Source organism: Apis laboriosa, unplaced genomic scaffold (genome assembly GCF_014066325.1).
Source record: "Apis laboriosa isolate Shangri-la unplaced genomic scaffold, ASM1406632v1 scaffold63_cov154, whole genome shotgun sequence".
Classification (NCBI taxonomy): domain Eukaryota; kingdom Metazoa; phylum Arthropoda; class Insecta; order Hymenoptera; family Apidae; genus Apis; species Apis laboriosa.
In genome coordinates this window covers 147,213-164,905 of record NW_025223982.1, presented here as the reverse complement: position 1 = coordinate 164,905, position 17,693 = coordinate 147,213, and the positions used below count along the sequence as shown (strand labels likewise).

General features: G+C 22.3%; 4 protein-coding genes across 9 annotated transcripts; 3 read left to right on the top strand and 1 right to left on the bottom strand.

Annotated features, from left to right (window-relative positions):
* Positions 1–744: 744 nt before the first annotated feature.
* Positions 745–4,612, bottom strand: LOC122718447. 3 transcript variants are annotated; one of them, XM_043943483.1, is made up of 5 exons: positions 4,577–4,612; positions 3,614–4,109; positions 2,776–3,371; positions 1,519–2,694; positions 745–1,443 (listed from the first exon to the last, which is right to left on the bottom strand). In XM_043943483.1, exons 2-5 carry the CDS (start codon positions 4,098–4,100, stop codon positions 769–771), a joined length of 2,934 nt encoding a protein of 977 aa, XP_043799418.1. In that variant the 5' UTR covers positions 4,101–4,109; positions 4,577–4,612; the 3' UTR covers positions 745–768. The 3 variants fall into 3 exon arrangements, with proteins under 3 accessions (XP_043799418.1, XP_043799419.1, XP_043799417.1); XM_043943484.1 differs by lacking the exon at positions 4,577–4,612 and adding an exon at positions 3,482–3,533 and having other exon boundaries at positions 3,614–3,703; XM_043943482.1 differs by lacking the exon at positions 4,577–4,612 and having other exon boundaries at positions 3,614–4,220.
* Positions 4,613–5,245: 633 nt separating this feature from the next.
* LOC122718402 (thioredoxin-related transmembrane protein 1-like) lies at positions 5,246–6,986 on the top strand. The gene is made up of 5 exons (XM_043943413.1): positions 5,246–5,463; positions 5,717–5,878; positions 5,960–6,134; positions 6,211–6,312; positions 6,371–6,986. Exons 1-5 carry the CDS (start codon positions 5,300–5,302, stop codon positions 6,641–6,643), a joined length of 876 nt encoding a protein of 291 aa, XP_043799348.1. The 5' UTR covers positions 5,246–5,299; the 3' UTR covers positions 6,644–6,986.
* A 1,710-nt stretch (positions 6,987–8,696) lies between these two features.
* Positions 8,697–10,852, top strand: LOC122718401 (glutamic acid-rich protein-like). The gene is made up of 4 exons (XM_043943411.1): positions 8,697–8,820; positions 9,178–10,289; positions 10,384–10,519; positions 10,622–10,852. The coding sequence occupies exons 2-4, from the start codon at positions 9,205–9,207 to the stop codon at positions 10,826–10,828; spliced, it is 1,428 nt and encodes a 475-aa protein (XP_043799346.1). The 5' UTR covers positions 8,697–8,820; positions 9,178–9,204; the 3' UTR covers positions 10,829–10,852.
* A 366-nt stretch (positions 10,853–11,218) lies between these two features.
* LOC122718426 (coiled-coil domain-containing protein 13) lies at positions 11,219–17,380 on the top strand. 4 transcript variants are annotated; one of them, XM_043943449.1, is made up of 12 exons: positions 11,261–11,343; positions 11,434–11,499; positions 11,679–12,221; positions 12,296–12,455; positions 12,517–12,761; positions 12,819–12,997; positions 13,065–13,302; positions 13,374–13,543; positions 13,625–13,759; positions 13,827–14,931; positions 15,090–15,304; positions 17,068–17,380. In XM_043943449.1, exons 3-10 carry the CDS (start codon positions 12,120–12,122, stop codon positions 13,873–13,875), a joined length of 1,278 nt encoding a protein of 425 aa, XP_043799384.1. In that variant the 5' UTR covers positions 11,261–11,343; positions 11,434–11,499; positions 11,679–12,119; the 3' UTR covers positions 13,876–14,931; positions 15,090–15,304; positions 17,068–17,380. The 4 variants fall into 4 exon arrangements, with proteins under 4 accessions (XP_043799387.1, XP_043799385.1, XP_043799386.1 ...); XM_043943452.1 differs by having other exon boundaries at positions 11,219–11,499; positions 12,526–12,761; XM_043943450.1 differs by having other exon boundaries at positions 11,219–11,499; positions 15,090–15,255.
* Positions 17,381–17,693: the final 313 nt, after the last annotated feature.

The window sequence follows — 17,693 nt, the reverse complement described above, 5'->3', positions numbered from 1 at the left end:
GTAGTTTATAAAAAAACGTAATATTGTTTTAAAAAAGAAATATATATATATATATATACATATATTAATTGTTCAAGAAAAACTTGTATATTAAATAGATATTGATCAAACATCTAACTTCAGCTTTTTAAAATGATATAGTAAAATCTTAATTTATTATATTAATATTAAACAACTTTTTAATATATGATGTTTTAATATATGATGATATATTTAAAAAAAATTATATTAATTATAATATATATAATATACAATAATTAATAATATAATTTCATTATATAATTAATAATATATTTATAATATAATATAATTTTATATAATTAATAATATAATTTCAACATTATAAATATTTTGAAAAAAAATATTTTAGAATAATAAATATTATGATAATTGACAATCTTATAACTTATATATAGATAAGATCATAATGGATATATAGATATTATATGTGGATATATAGATTATTACATTATATAATAGATATTGTATTTTTAAAATGTTAATATTAAATTGTAAATATTCAAATTTTATAATTTTTTTTATTTAATTAATATATATATAATTATTTATTTAAAAAATATTAATAATTGAAATTTATAATATAATTGTTATTACAATGCTATTGTTTAAACTTTAATAATTTTATATATTCGTTTAAAAAAAAAAACATTTTTTATATAATTAAAATAAAATATAAGAATTTATTATTTTAATGAATTAAATATTTTTTGTGCAATATATATATATATATATAAATAAGTAATTTATTTAAAAATTTGTTTTATAAAGTGGTTTAAAATATCCATTTCCATGTGAACCTAAATATTCAGACCAACTTTGATGCAAGGATATATTTTTACAGATTTGATTAGGTAACATATCTTCTGGACACATGCATTCTAATTTCATTCTATATATTGTCATTTGTCCAAGAGAAATTTTAAATTTTCCTTTATTGTTTGCTTCTTGATGTGTTTTATAATTAATACCTCGTTCATTTAAACATTCTTCAATAATGTCATCATTTTGTTTATATTGCAAATTTTTTTCTGAAAGCATTTTTTTCCAATGAATACAGTTTAAGTCTTCTTGAATTAATATTATAGGTGTTTCAGAGGATGGTAACCAAAATGTAGAAAATACTAAATCTATGGAAGTTACTCCTTTTGATTCTGAAATAGAGGGTAATAAGATTCCAGATAGTGGTTGTTTTTGTACACCATGTATTGAATATATTTGATTGCTTTTAGTTTTTATTTCTCTCTTTTTTTTTTGTTTTTTTAATTTTATTTCATATTTTTGCTCTAATTCTAATTTTGGTTTAAAATTAGTTTCTTTTTTTTTATACCAATTTTTTATTAATTTTTTTTGTTTAAAATTTTTTATTATAGCATCTTCTGTCATTTTAATATTAGAAAACTTATAAGCATAAGTTTTTACATCCTAAAAAAAAAAAAAAAAGAATTCTTTGTGTTTTTTCTATATAACGTATTTTTTAATAACAATTAGTGATATTACCATAGAATTAATTGTTTCTTTTGTTTTATTTATGTCATAATTAATTATTCTTTCATTTAATATTTTATTATTCTCATCAACATTTCTATTTTTTTGAATATTCAGAAAATCTGTATTAAATGTATCAGTATTAAATGTTTCAAATTTATTTGTTTTATAACTAATATTATTTTTAAGCATTTTTTTTACTGAATGATTTTTGTTGTCAGGTTGATTGATAAATTTGAAATCTAAATTTGAATTACTTCTTTGTTCTCGTTCTTTGTTTTCTTCTTGTTGATAATCTATTGACTCTTCTTGTAAATTAATTTTATTATTTTCATTATATAATATATCATAATCTTTAGTTTGTATATTATTTTGAATCCATTTATTCTCGTTTTTCAAAATATTATTTTGATTATTAATTGCAAATTTTTTATGTTCCATGTGTTGTTCAGTTTCATAATAATCTTCTTGTCTTTGTTTAAAATTTTCTTTATCTTCATAAATTTTCGATAATTGTTCAGGTACAAAAGGAATATTTTCATGTAATTCTATTCTGGCATTCAAAGAATTATTATATTCTAAAAATTTCCAGTCTTCAGAAAAATATAATGATATACCAGGTGGTCCAACATGTTGGCTCAAGGCATATAAATTTGTAATTAGAGTAGAATTAAACCGTAGCTTACAAAGATCAGCATGTGATTCTGATATAAAATCTTCATTTTTTAAAAACTGATATTTTTCTTTAATTCCTTCGTAGTTTAAACAATCAACTGACCAATGTAAAAACCAATCATTTCCAAATCCTTCAACAGTAACAGATAAACCAGACATTTCTTTACTTAAACTATCTTCTATTGGTTTTTCTAATAAAGGTTTTCCGGTTTTTCCATCTATAATTGTTGCAACTGTGTAATAATATATTGGAAAACCTAAACCTATTTGATGTTTTACCATAAAATCTGGAATATTATCATCATTATAATAACCAGGAATAGGTATACTTATTACTTCAGAATTAGGTACTGTATAATTCCAAATAGGTTCAAAAGTCAATCCATTATAAACTATTATTGTAGAATTAAACATAGCAGCAACAATATCTTCAATTCCATCTAATGTTACATCAACTAAAATTGGAGGTAATAAAGTTCCTTTTCCTGTATCATGATGTAATTTTCGTAATTTCTATAAATATATAATATAATATAATATAATATAATATAATAAATTATTTATATATTTTCTTTGAATATTAAAGGAACTTACCAAATTGCCATATATTAAATTTACTTGAGAAATTATATATAATCCACTTGATTGTTTCTGACTGCTAGTAACAAGAATAAAAATATTTTCTCCATCTGGATGAATCAGTTTTTGAGGTGCTAGAAAAAGTTGCTCTGTATTTGGTAAAACTGAATTATGTATAATTCCCCCATTGATTCCTGATATTATAAGAACTTCGCTAGTATGAATTTTCCTTGAATGTATAACATGTGATGCAATAATATCTCCAACATCATCTCCATTAATATCAGCAATAAATCTAGCATCATAAATATCTGAGAATTTCCATTCTTCTGAAATTGATAAATCTCGAATTGGAATTTCCCATATACTAGTCCCATTATAGCCATTAACTGCATGAAGTATTCCATTCCGACCACATATAATACAATCTTTAATTTCATCATTTGTTAAATCTAAACCACAATCAATTGAGAAAATTGCATGAGCTGTCCAATGTATCCAGAGTATATCTCCTGTTTTACCATTTAAAGCTAAAACTCCACCAAAACATGGAACTTGGCCATTAAAATATGATGTACAAGCATATTCTGGAATATTCATTATATCCAATCCTGTATGTCAAAATAATATTAATTTTTTATACATAATTATGTTAATATCTACTCATATTTTAAATCAGATATCAAATATTAAAATTAAATATATTATAAAAATGATATACCTTACAAATTGAAATATTTATTCTACAAAATCATAAGACTAAAAGTTAAAACCTGTAAATTAAGTTTTTAAATAAATCCTGATAAGTAAATAAAAAATAAGTGTGGTAAAATGTTTATTTATATATAAAAACCTGTACTAAATCCAATAATAATATCTTCAATTCCATCATCATTTACATCATTGCTTCTTATTGGAGATTCTGATGTTAATTTTGGCAATGATTTAGTCCATAAAATTTTTGATGTAAGGGATGTGCATGGTATTATATTAGATTCATGTAAAGAATCTTTAAGATTATATGATAGCCAATTTTTTAAGATTGACATTGGTCCAGGTATTACATTTATAATATATATACATAATATAGTTAAACTTAATAATATTATCAATGCTATAAATCCAAAACCAGCCTTATTTAAAAATCCATATGTTTTAAAATTATATGATTTTTTATATTTTCTATGAGGTGCCATTAAAGGCCGTTTAACTCCTCCATCATTTAATTTTAATTTATTTTTTCCATCTCTGATAAATACTTCATCATCAATATCTGTTAAATCTTCATCATAACTATCTCGTTCAACTAATTTAGGCAAAATTGGAGAAACAGCAGACATATTGATTATCTATAGAATTTTTATATTTTTAAAATATTTTGTTTTCGTACTAATAAAATCTAAGCTATTAATTGCTAATAATTTAATGCAATATAAATTTTAAATTATAAATAAAATATATTAAAAATTAATAATTTGTTATATTTCTAAATATTTATCATTATATATGAAAATAATATTTTCAAATTATAAAAATAAATTTAAAATAACAAAATTAAAAAATTTAAACAGGATGTAAAAAAATATTAAAATTTTAAAAGTTATTTAATATGTTTTTTTTATATTATATAATTTAAATAAAATAATTAAATTAATTAATAAAATATTAATTAAAATAAAATAATTTATTTAATAATAAATAATATAATAAAAATTATATAATAAAAAAATTAGAATAAAATTAAAATATATTTTTATTTATATACTCTAGAAATTTAAGTTTTAGTTTTTACTTTTTAATTTTATTTTAAACATACAATAAATAAGATTTATAAAGATGCGATTATTAAATTTTTTACAAAGATCGCATGAAAATAATGCAGCAAATATATTTAAGCTTTATTTACATTGAAAATTAACATTAATAATGATACTTTATAGATAGATAGTTTGAAATATTTTAAGATATGTCAAAAATACTAATGTATTAAACATTGACATTTATTTGAAACATTTAAATAAAATATGAAGTTATATAAAAAATATAATATTGAAAAATTTTAATAATCTATATTTTTGATATAAAAATTTAAAGTATAAATTTTTTTTTTAAAATAAAGAAATTATTTTAAAATATGTAATTAGTTAAATATAACTTATTTAATAATATATAAAAATAATATTTCATCTATGATTTATAAAAAAAGAGATATTATAGTTGTAAAATTTAATTATATATTTATTCTTAAAAAATAATTCTATATTTCAAATTTAAAAATTTAATAAACTCTTCTTTAATACTTATTTTAATAATATCTATATATTAAAATTTTAATAATATAAAAAATTTTTTTTAATTACAGCAATGTTTTAAATAAATTTTTAAAATGAATTATAGTTATCATTTGTTCCTTATAGGATATTAAATATATAGTATTTCTTTACTTGATTGCCAACCAACTATAATAGATTAGATTCGTGTTTCTTCCTATGACCGGCAGCGTGTATCTACGGTACCGGTGGAAATTAGTTAATATAAAATGTCGTGCACTAAATTCCGTTTTTTATTTTATATCACATATAGTTGTTTATTTTTGAGTCTTGTAAATGCAAATATTCAGACATCATCAAAAAATACTTTTGCAGAACAACTTACTGAAGAAAATTGGGATCGTATACTAATCGGAGAATGGATGGTGGAATTGTGAGTTGATTTGATTCCATGTCGTTAAATGATATCGTGTCAAAAATTATATTGCAAACACATTTGTATATATTTTGATGTTTCATTTGAAATTTCATGATATCATTAATTTCAAATATTTGCCATGAATTTTTATTAAATTATAAAAATATAGGATTTATAAAAAATATTTTATTGAAAATTATAATATTAAATATTTTATATTTTAATTTATATAATAATATTATATATAATTGAATATTTTGCGATTTAGTTATGCTCCATGGTGTCCTGCTTGTAAAGCATTGGAACCAATTTGGGAACATCTTGCTTCACAAAAGAAGAATCTAAATATTAATGTAGCAAAAGTTGATGTAACTGATTCTCCAGGACTTAGTGGAAGATTTATGGTTACAGCTTTACCAACAATATATCAGTAAGATTTTTTATGTTATAAGAATAATTTGATAATTCATACTTATAATTATTTTTAATTAAATTTTAATGTTTTCTTTAGTGTTAAAGATGGTATATTTAGGCAATATAAAAGCCCTAGAGATAAAGATTCATTGATTGAATTTGTATCTGAAAAAACTTGGGAAAAAATTGAACCAATTCCTGGTTGGAAGAGTCCAACTTCTATTCAAATGTCTCTTATTAGTCAATTCTTTAAAATGTCACAAGTATTAAGGGTAAAGACTTATATAAAAAAATTAATAAAATTGATTTAAATTTTAAATATATTATAAAATCAAATTGTTCTTACAGGGAATACATAATAAACTTATGGAAGATTTTGGATTACCTACATGGGGAAGTTATTTAATTTTTGCTATTGCTACTATTGTTTTAGGTGCAATATTAGGATTGGTAAGCTTGAATAATATAATTAAATTTGAATTTAAATTAATATAATTTTTATTTATAGTTTATTGTCTGCTTGATCGATTTTATATATCCACCAAAACCTGTGATGCTTCAAGACAAAAAGAAACAAAAAGAAGGATCAGGAGGATTTATGCAAGAGAAATGTATACAGGATGAAGAAATTGTTAAACATGTTAAAGATGATTTAGTAGATGAAGAATCTGAACAAGAAGGATCAGAGATAGAAGAAAAAGAAAAGGATGTAAATAAAGATTCCAAAACTGAACCAAGCAGTCCAAATGTTCGTAAACGTAAGCCACGTAAAGCTGATTAGACATACTAATTTCTTGTATGTACATATTTAACATCTGGAGAAAATGATAAACGATATTTAACAGTTTGTAATGTTAATTTGTTTTGATAAATGAAGACAGTGACAACAATACATGAATATTCTATTTGACAAAAAATTGTGAGAGTTCATGCAAAGAGATAAAAATAGACTTCATTATTAATTTATAGTTACTCGAAATATGTAAAGTATTTTCAAATGTGACAGCAAAATTATAATATTGCATAAAAAAAACTTTAAATGCAAAATTAACTAACCTCAGGTATCATTTTAACATTATAGAATATTAATTATAATAAATAGTAAAATAATAAATAAAATTTGAAATGCTTTATATATAAATTTATAATATCATTGCTTGCAAACACAAATAAACTTTTTTTGTGTTAGACATCGCGCGACACAATAATTATTATTATATCACTATTATTTTGATTAAACTTTTTACAGTTATTATAAAATGAGAAAGATGGTTATTTTTTCAATCATATGGAACTACTTTTTTTTGAACAACTTTGATATAAATTTGCATTCAAACATTTAATAACATAATTAATTGTAAGTAATTAATATATTTTTTTGTACAAATTTTTTATTTATAAATTTTATATATCATACTGCAAGATAAATGAACAATTATGTATTATTTATATATTCACTCTTTTTCTAATACAGTGATATAAAATATTTGTTTTCAAATTGTAAAAATGCTCTTAGGAATTTATAATTTAGATAAATTTAAATAGCTTTAAAATTTTTTATATGATTGTATGCATTTTTTGTTTTTTCTATGAAATTAGAAATTTTGTATACAATACTAACTACACTTAAAAGAAAAAATTGAGTCTAATTATTTTAAGAAATTATAAAATAAATAATAAATTTTTATATAATAATATAATAATTATATAACTAAATTACTGATAAATTTTGTAGTATTAATTAATCATTATATTTTCTTTTATATTTTTTAATATAAAAAATAAAGATATCAATATAACAACAACTTTCTAATTGTAAATAATTTTTAATAACTATATGTAACTATCCGTATTAAATTTTTATAATATTTATTTGATACAAAACAAGATTTTAGATTATTGTATACATATTATACAATTATTGTATACATATTGTATACAATAAACATTATACAATAAATATTAAATCAAGTCACAAACATAAGTGTAATAAAATATATAAAATATATTGCATTTATATATAGTATTAGTTATATTGCATCAATATTTTTATATATTTATGAATAATTTATTAATATACTGTAATTATTTGATAATTATCAAAATGTCTTCCATATATATTACATATTTCTATTCTAAGAAAAATAACTATAAATATACTATATTAACATTTTGTTCTATTTTATTATCATGAATTGATCATTTCGTGTTAAGTTTCAGACAGATTTATATTCAAGTAATTTTTATTATTATATATTTTTAAATATAAATTACATCTTTAAATAAAAATTTTATGTGAAGATTATATTTTTAACTAAGTAATATAAAAGTTGTAATGCTAACTGCCTAATAAACGTATTATGTAATAATTATATTTTATTTATAAAAATTCATTAATTAAAAATTTTTTATTAATGTTTATCAAATATTACAATAAAAGATGTATATAAAGTAAATATAGATAGTATACTTTAAAAAAATATAGCAATGACTTTGTAATTATATTATTTGTATAAAAATTTTATATAATTTAATTATAATACAATTACTAGTCTACTAATTACTAATTATAATTAATCATTATATTAATATAATTAATATAATATAAAAGTAAATTATTTTTATTTTTAAATAAAAAATATAAAATCAGACATTCTATATAACGGAAATGACGTTGAAATAATTTAAAAATTTTATTTTATTTAATTAAACTAATAACATGCATTTGTATTATGTTTTGATTTACACTTTATAAAATTATATTCATATTTTTTTATGAAATATAAATTTTAGGACTAAATGTTACATAATAAAATATAATAAAAATTTATGCGCATGCGTCATGACACGAATCGAAATCATAATTATACACTTTTATTCTTTACTTATATATACACGAATACGAGACGCGTGTTAGAGTTAACCTCAAAAATTATATCTGCGACCACGTTTGGAAAGGTATGTTAATTTAATATTATAAAACTAAAAAAATACATATATATTTTATATTATATTACTTTATAAAATAATTAATGAATATCAATAAAAATGTTAAATTATATTAATTAAAATAGATATAAAAAAAAACTAAATTTGAAATAATTTCAATTTTAATAGTACAATTATACACATAAAATATTAAATTATATTAAATTATATGCAATATATACATTGAATTTATTATGTTTTTTAATGTTTTTTAAAATTAACAATTTATTTATTACTTTAAATAAAAATTATTATTTTAAATTATTATTAACTTTTATTCATAAAATTTAGTTACATTTTTAATTTCTTTTTATTTCTTATTTACAGTAAATCTATATATTAAATAACATAATAATGACTAAAACGAATATGGTTAAAAACATGAAAAAACGATCAGCAAGTGAGTTTGAGGCAATTGAAAAAAAAACAGAAATATCAGGAAATTTTAATAAAAATCATAAGAAAAAGAAACTAGAAAATGGAATAGTACAAAATGGACAAACAAATCAACAAGTTAAAAAGGACATACCTAAAAAATTCAAAAATGAAAAGAAAAAAGATCATGATTCAAGAGTTGTTCAAGATTGTAATATAAAAGAAATAACTGAAAATAATCCACAGAAAAATAAGAAACAGATATCAAATAAAGAGAATAAATTAGAAATATTAAAAAAGAGAGAAGAATATCGTAAAAAGCGTAAAGCAAATAGGCAGATGAAGCATGAAATAAATCGTAATTTATCTGTTGAGGAAATAAAAAAGAAAATTCAATTAATAGAAGCTCGACAAAATCTTACAAAAAGTGCTAGGAGAAAACTAGCAGCACTTAAAAAAAGATTAAGAATGGAAGAAGGAGTAGATAAACCTAAACAAATTATAAAAAAAGAGACAGAAAATATAAAAAGTGAAAAATCAATAGAATTTGTTAAAAAGAAACAACTACAAAGCACTGAACAAAAAAAAAAATTGCAAGAAAAATTAGAGATTAAGTCAAATGAAAATAAAAATAAAAATGTTAAACAAAATAAGACATTAACATCTTTAAAACAAAAAAATGAAGATGATGATGATAGTGATGAAGATAAGGAAGAAATTGAAATGGATGAAGATGAAGATGAAAGTAATATAGAAGATGAGGAAGAGGATGATGATGAGGAAGATGAGGAAAATGAGGAAAATGAGGAAGATGAGGAAGATGAGGAAGATGAGGAAGAGGAAGAGGAAGAGGATAATGATGAGGATGATAATGATGATAATGATGACAATGACAATGATGATATAGAAGAAAAAAATGAAAAAAATGAGAATAATAAGCAACATGAAGATAATAAAATTAAAAAAAGTATGCAAGATTTAAAAGAAAAAGGAAAATCTATAAATATAGAGGAAGAAAATAAAAAGAAAAGATATGTTCTTTTCATAGGAAATTTACCATATAAGTAAGAACATGTATTAAATATTAAATTAATTCTTTATATATATATATATATATATGTATGTATTTTATATTATATTTATATTTTTATATTTTAGTATTACTAATGAGGAACTTAAAAAACATTTTTTGACTAAAGTCAATCAAATAGTTGATATTAGGATACCTAAGAAAGATGCAAACACAGCACGTGGATTTGCTTACATTGAACTGGCCAATAATACAGATTATGAGGTATGTTTATATTGTAATTCATTTATTTTGAATATTAGAATCAATTATCTATGTATACATTACATATTATTATACTATATTATTATACTTATTTATTAACAGAAAGCACTTTCACTCAATCATTCATTTATTAATGGGAGAAGGATAAACGTGCAATATTCTGGAAGCAACAAAAAAGTAGGTGTTGTTAAAAATTTTAAATTGCATGCTCTACAAAAGGCAGGAAAATTAGCAGGTGGAAATAACAGAAACATTCAAAAACATGCTGGAAATAAAGGAAAGCAAAATATGCGAATGACAAAAACATAATCAATAGAATTAATTTGAAATAAATATTTAAATTTTAACTTCATTATTTCCCTATTTTGACATTTAGAATTAAGCTTTTTTATGTAATCAAGATTTATTCTTAATTGTAACATTCACATATTGGATAATATAGATAAAAAATTTATCTACTAGAAGTTGTACAGTTTATTTACATTGTTAACCTAACATGTATATGAAATCTTCATTTATTGGATACATGTTTATTAGAACAAAAGTTTTAAACTTCACATGTTTACATAACAATACGTTGTTATAAAATTTATATGCAGTTCATAGATAAAAAATGTCATTTTTTGTGACAATTTTAGTATTATATACTAAAACTGAAGAATTGTCTTAATTTATATTAAGGGAGGTTAGAAAAAAATTTTGATAATTTAGTATTCATACAAAATATGTCTAAATCAGAAATAATATATAAAATAGTACAAGATGAAATGAATAATTCTTTAGATTTTGAAGCGACGATTCCATGGACAAAAGAATTAACAGAGGTACTTAATTCTTAAATTGTTATAATACGTATTTTATAATTGAATATATTCGTAGAATATACGGAAAAGAATGATATTTTTATGTCCTAGGAGAATTTACCTGATCATATTATCTTTCCAAAAGAATTAAATCTATTTTTGAGAAATCGAATTCAGGTAATCGAAATAAATTCTGTTGCAATTATTTTTAAAAATTATTTTTAAAAATAATAATTATGTAATACTTTGAATATATAAAATAATTCATTTAATTTCATTATAAAATTTCATATAAATCCTATATAAAATTAAATTAAATATGAATAATTTTTATTAAATATAAATAAATATAATAGGATTTAATTACTGAAAATGGTTGTTTGCGACGAGCACTTGAAGAAATGGAAGAAAAAGTACGAAAAAAAGAAATCGCAGAAAATGGACAATCAATAATTTTAGGAAAACCGAATGAAATAGCAACTGCGAAAATTATTGAGCTTAGCAAAAGATGTAGAGAACAGACTGCAGAAATTGAAGTTCTGAAGTCTAAATGTAAAAATCTTGAAATTCATTTAATTAATAAAGAAACAGAATTAGAAAATGAGCGACACGAAAGAAGGCATTTGAAAACTGATGACTCCTCTCAGCAGAGTGAGTTATATTAAAGATTTTTCAGCTGCACACAACATTTTTACACTATTACTTTCCTCTATTATTATTCCATCATGATCGAGATATAGGATGGTATCCTTGACAAAGGTACCAAAAATAATTTGCCGAGGGAAGATGAGGATCGAATGAAACATTTACTTGAAAAATTACAACTAACTCAAACGAAACTATATGAATCTAAAAATAACTGCATCAGTCTTAAACAAGAGATTAATAAATTGAATAAGGTATTTTATTTAAATATTTTATTGGAAATTGTATGAAAAATGAAGTAAAGATACTTTTAAAGCTGCAAATATAGTTATTATATAGCGAAGTTGGTGAAAATATGAATTTGAATAATTTATCGAATCAATCCGGATGGCGTGGAAGAGCTGAACAGATTCATCTGTTACATCAAAAAATAACTGAACTGCAATCAAAATTATCGGAATATGAAGGAACGCAAAAAATGTCTATTGGTATTAAAATAAAATTTCTAAATTTTAGATTTCTATTGATAAAATTTATATTTTTTCTTAGTATCCGTAGAACGAAAAAATTTTGAGAATCTTCGAAATGTTGAAAAAGAAAGACGGCGTCAAATTGAAGATTCAGTAAAGCAACTTCGACAAACGGAAGTTATTGTTGAAGAATATAGAAGAAAATTAGAAGCTTCAAAAGCAAGAATAAAAGTATTAGAACATGAATTGAATATTACAAAAGGAAACATTGCTATATTAAATGAAAAAAGATCTCACGATATTCATTTAATTGAGACACTCAACGTAAGTATTCGATGATATTGAATTATTCGTTTCTTTTATATTTAATGAATTTTGTAGAATCGGCTTAAAACTACCGAAATAAAACATGAAGAACGCGAGACAGATACAAGAAACAAATCAGAGAAGATTGAACGTGAGTACACGAACTTAAAAAATGATTTACAGTCAGCACAACTTCAAATTGATCGGTTGCGTAAAAAATTAGAAGAACGAGAAATCGAAATAGATAAATTGAGGTGATCTATTTTTAGAAAAAATAAAAAGTATAAACAGATTTTTATAAAAATGTGTTATTAATTTTAGGAATGGAACAGTCCCCAATATATGGGAGATTAAATCTCGAAAAATTACGCAACCGGAAATATTTTTAAATAATTTTAACAATAATACTTCTCCTCATACCGTTCGAAGTACATGCGAACCTAACGAGTATGTAACTTTAGCTCTTGCCGCTGAGGCTGAAAGAGAGAGATTGCTGGAATTAATAACAATACTTAATAGACGACTAGATAAAGAAAGAAATGACGCTGATATTCTTTCTGTGAGTCTTCTACAATATTATTTATATCCTTATCTCTTGATTGAATTTCTAATCAGATGAATTATATGTAGAATATCTTACGTAATGAAAAACACAAATCGGCAAAATTAGAATTAAAAATTCGAAAATTGGAGACAGAGAAAATAGGAATTGTTAAGATCGATACTGGATATAGAACAAAATTACCAAAATTATCAAAAACTAGTGATAAATTAATGGATACAGAACAAATGCGGCTTAAGTAAGCAACAGAAGATATGTAAATATAAATTATCTAAAATACTTAAGCTTTATCTAATAATTTTTGATAAATTTTAAATAGAATGGAATTATTGCAAGAAGAATGTCTCGCATTGAAAGCTAGATTAGATGCTGTGCAAAAAGACAAAGTTGCCGATCTTGCGACTTATAAACAAATGTTTGAGGAAGTCAGAAAAATTTTTTATGAAGCCTACAGGTATTTATGAATAATGAATCAAAAAGCAAAAATTATTAAAAGAATTATTATATAAATTTTTTTTTAGGAGCAAATCATCGGTTCCCATTGGCAGTCGTTCAACCATTACAGTTTAATTAAAATCAAAAACTTTTTTGAATGATGTGTTTATTCTAAAATAAAATACATTCTATATTTTAATTAAACGATGAAAAATTTATCATGATGAAATAAAACATGATATTATTAGTAAATCATGAATTGATCAGCGATATCTATTGTTAGTTCCTTCCGATCGGAATTGTGTAAGAACTACAAAATCGTGTATGATGATGTAACTAGGACACGAGATAAGGTGCAACGCACCACGTAAACGCGCGTGACATCGTCAAAGCAACGGTTCCGTTTCTGTCTTTTATTATTTTTTTCTTTTCTTTTTTATAGAACCTGTGTTTACTCTGAACCAGCATTAACTATTGCTATTGATATCGCTCGTCAGTTTTACATCCATGGATTTATAATTATTTTTTTCCAAAAATTTTAAAAAGTGAATTGACGGTCAAGTATAGTTTTTTTTTATATTTTTTTTTCTACCTTCTTTCTTTTCTATAAAAAAAAAAAACTTTAGAATTGAATACTATTTCATCAATTATATTTTATGCGAAACTTATATATTCTTAAATATATAACTTAAAACCTTGATGAACTAGATTTTCTGATGAAGTTCGTATTATTCTATATTATTCTCAAGTAATTGTTTAAGTAAATGTATTAATTGTATTGTCTTGAGTATAGAAATATCTTTCATAAGAAAATTCAGCTCAGGGCGTTCCAATCGGTGGTAAGCTCAAGCATACAGGTGCGAGCTTACAGGTGTTGGCGCTTCTACCTGATAAGAAGCATACCCGTGACGTCAGATCAGCACAGGTAGAGTATATGAGTCGAACCGGAGAGACATCCACGTCACTCGTTCTTGAACCTCTTCGTTCGTTTGTTCTGCAAAGAGTTGTTCGTCAGTTATTAACTTTCTCGTTAGTTCGTTGCGCGCCCCTTTCACTATTTCTGACTTCACTATCCCTAATTATTTTTTTCATACAATAACGTGAATCGAGAAGAAGCTTTAAGCGGAATGTATGTTCATCCGGAAGTCTAGCGTGATCAGTTATGATTTTGGAACCAGGGGTACCTATTAGGTAAGTCGTTGAGTTGCTACGAATTTTATCTTTATGTAAATCAATTTAGTGTTTTTTTATTGTTATAACAAAAATCGTAAAAATAAAAATTAGTGAATATATTTAAAAGCTGTTTATATAGAAAATTTAGAAAAGAAAAAAATCTTGTTTCGTTGAAGGCGTTCATATCTATTGCCGCTGAAGTTCCTGCGACCTCAAGTATTTACAGCTGGAATTCTTCGTGCCGAGGTCTTTTCATGTGTAAATTCCAGAGATATTGCTAGTAGAGAATACACGACGTTGGTTTCACGCTTGAAATAATGATTATGTAACATATGGGCATTGGTAATGAAACATTTTACAACGACCCCGATAACGTTGTTGAATTTTTCAGGTATTTAAGATACTCGTTCCGTGACACTGTCTTTAGAACAAATTTTTGATAAACAAAAACATTGCATATTAGGAAATCTCAATTATTGTTTATAAATTCATCTTATTTTTATCTTAATGATACTATTTTCATAAAATATCATAAAATATATAATATAAAAAATATATAGAATTAAATGAACTAAATAAATTTATCCAATTAATTATAGAACAATATTAATTGACGATTATGTCAGAACATTGACATTGGTAATAATATTGTTACAATTATAATTGAAATTAAGTGTATACTATATTTATTTAGAAGATTACAATATTAGGAAGAAAAAATCTCGGAATCATATATTTTTTAAATATTCAATTTTTATAAATAAAATAATAATAAATAAAATATTTTACATGTTGGCTTGTTAATAAAACTATACTTTTTTACAAATAGACATGCAATTAAGAAGATAACGTGAAACTCATTAAAGTTGGTAAATAGGCTACGATGAAGCATAGGGGATCAGTATATATGATTTGACTTCATTCTTTTTTATCTTTTTAAGAATACTTTTTTTAGGATTGAATTAATATTTTACATTTATTTCATCATTGTACTTAATTTATAAATTGCTTGAATACTATATAAAAAAATTCTAGGATTTTTGGTAATACCTGTACGAGTCAACTCGTTATCGCTTTTATCGCGTTGTCTACTGATAACATGTAATCGGTGGCTTCTCTCAAAGGTGATATTCGATATTTGTCGTCAGATTTAATAAACGTATGTTTTTATTGATTCTTTGGGTAATAGAAGAATATTTAAAAAAAAAAGATATGATACATATGTAATTATTAAAGATGCTCATTTCATTATACAATTTCATCTAGTTTTCTTTTGTGCAAGGAAAAGTAACGAAAAAAAACATAAATTTCGTTATGATATCATGCTTACTTATAACTTATAATATAATTAAAAAATTTTTATTATTTTGTTAAAGTCTAACACATTCTTATATTATTATTTTTTAAATTATTGATTATAATTAAAATATTATAAAATTAATGTTTATTGATTTTCAAATTTGTTTTAATGATTACAATTTTGATTATAATATTTATACATGTAATATTAAAAAAAATATATTTATAATATTTATAATATAAATATAATTAAAATATAATATAATTATAATATATATTATAATTAATATATAATATAATTAAAATACTTCAGTTCAATATTTATTTAAGCAATTACTTAGAGTTAGAAAAATATTATCAAAATAAATGAATAAATAAAATAAAATACTATAATCTATCTTGATTCTATCTTAAATTTTTTATTTTTATTTATTTTATTTTATTTAGAAATTATTATTTGTGGATTATAATAAGGCATGTAATTATAAACATTATCTTATTACTATAATATTAATAATCTACAATAATTTAAATCATATTATAATCTTATATATTTTCAATTTTTATCTGATACTTAAGCATTTGTTAGTTCTTTTTAAATTCTTTAAATTAAAGAATATTTTTAAAATAATTATGAAATAATTATAAATTTCCATTATGTGATATCTGATAACAATTATCAGTATAATGAATTATTTAAACTTATCTCGGATTGATAGAATTATCGATCAATTCAAAGTTTGACTCTTCATATCATATGTTTTGACATTAAAATTTATTACTAAGTTATATCGTAATCTTTAAACTGCATAATCGTTCGATTAAATCTTGATTTGCAGTTTAATGTATTTCTAGACTACATTCGAATGTACGCATCAGAATGAAGAAGAAAAGGAAGTGTTAACAACTCATGGCACGAGCTAACGCACGGAGGTTATGTTTACCGCGCAATCAGGTGGCAACGCTAAAGAGGAAGAAGTTGCTCACACCTCCCTGATAACAAGCAAAGCTACTATACTCATATTATATTCCATCACGGCGATACTTTCTATCTCTTAGCATTTTCTTTTGCATATCCGGATCTCTTCTGTTAACATTCAATATAAGTAGCTATATAAATCAAATTTCTTTTATATGAGTAATATTAAAATTTTATATTTTAACAAGATGTTTATCTACGGTTTATTTTTTGAAATTCATTATGTAATTTCATTATGCATTTGTTACAATGTTATATATATTAAATATATATTGCTTATAAAATTTAAAGTTTTTAGGATATTAGATGCAACAAGGCAAAACTTCAAATGAAGAACAACGACGAAAGGCGCGCGCTATAAAGAGAGCTATCCATCGACAGTATGGTTATAATAGACACTGTCATGGAGTTGCTCTCTTTGTAGACACTGCTATGTTCAACGATTATCGACAATAAAAATAGAAATTTAAAATTATAGAAATTCATTAATTTATTAAATTAT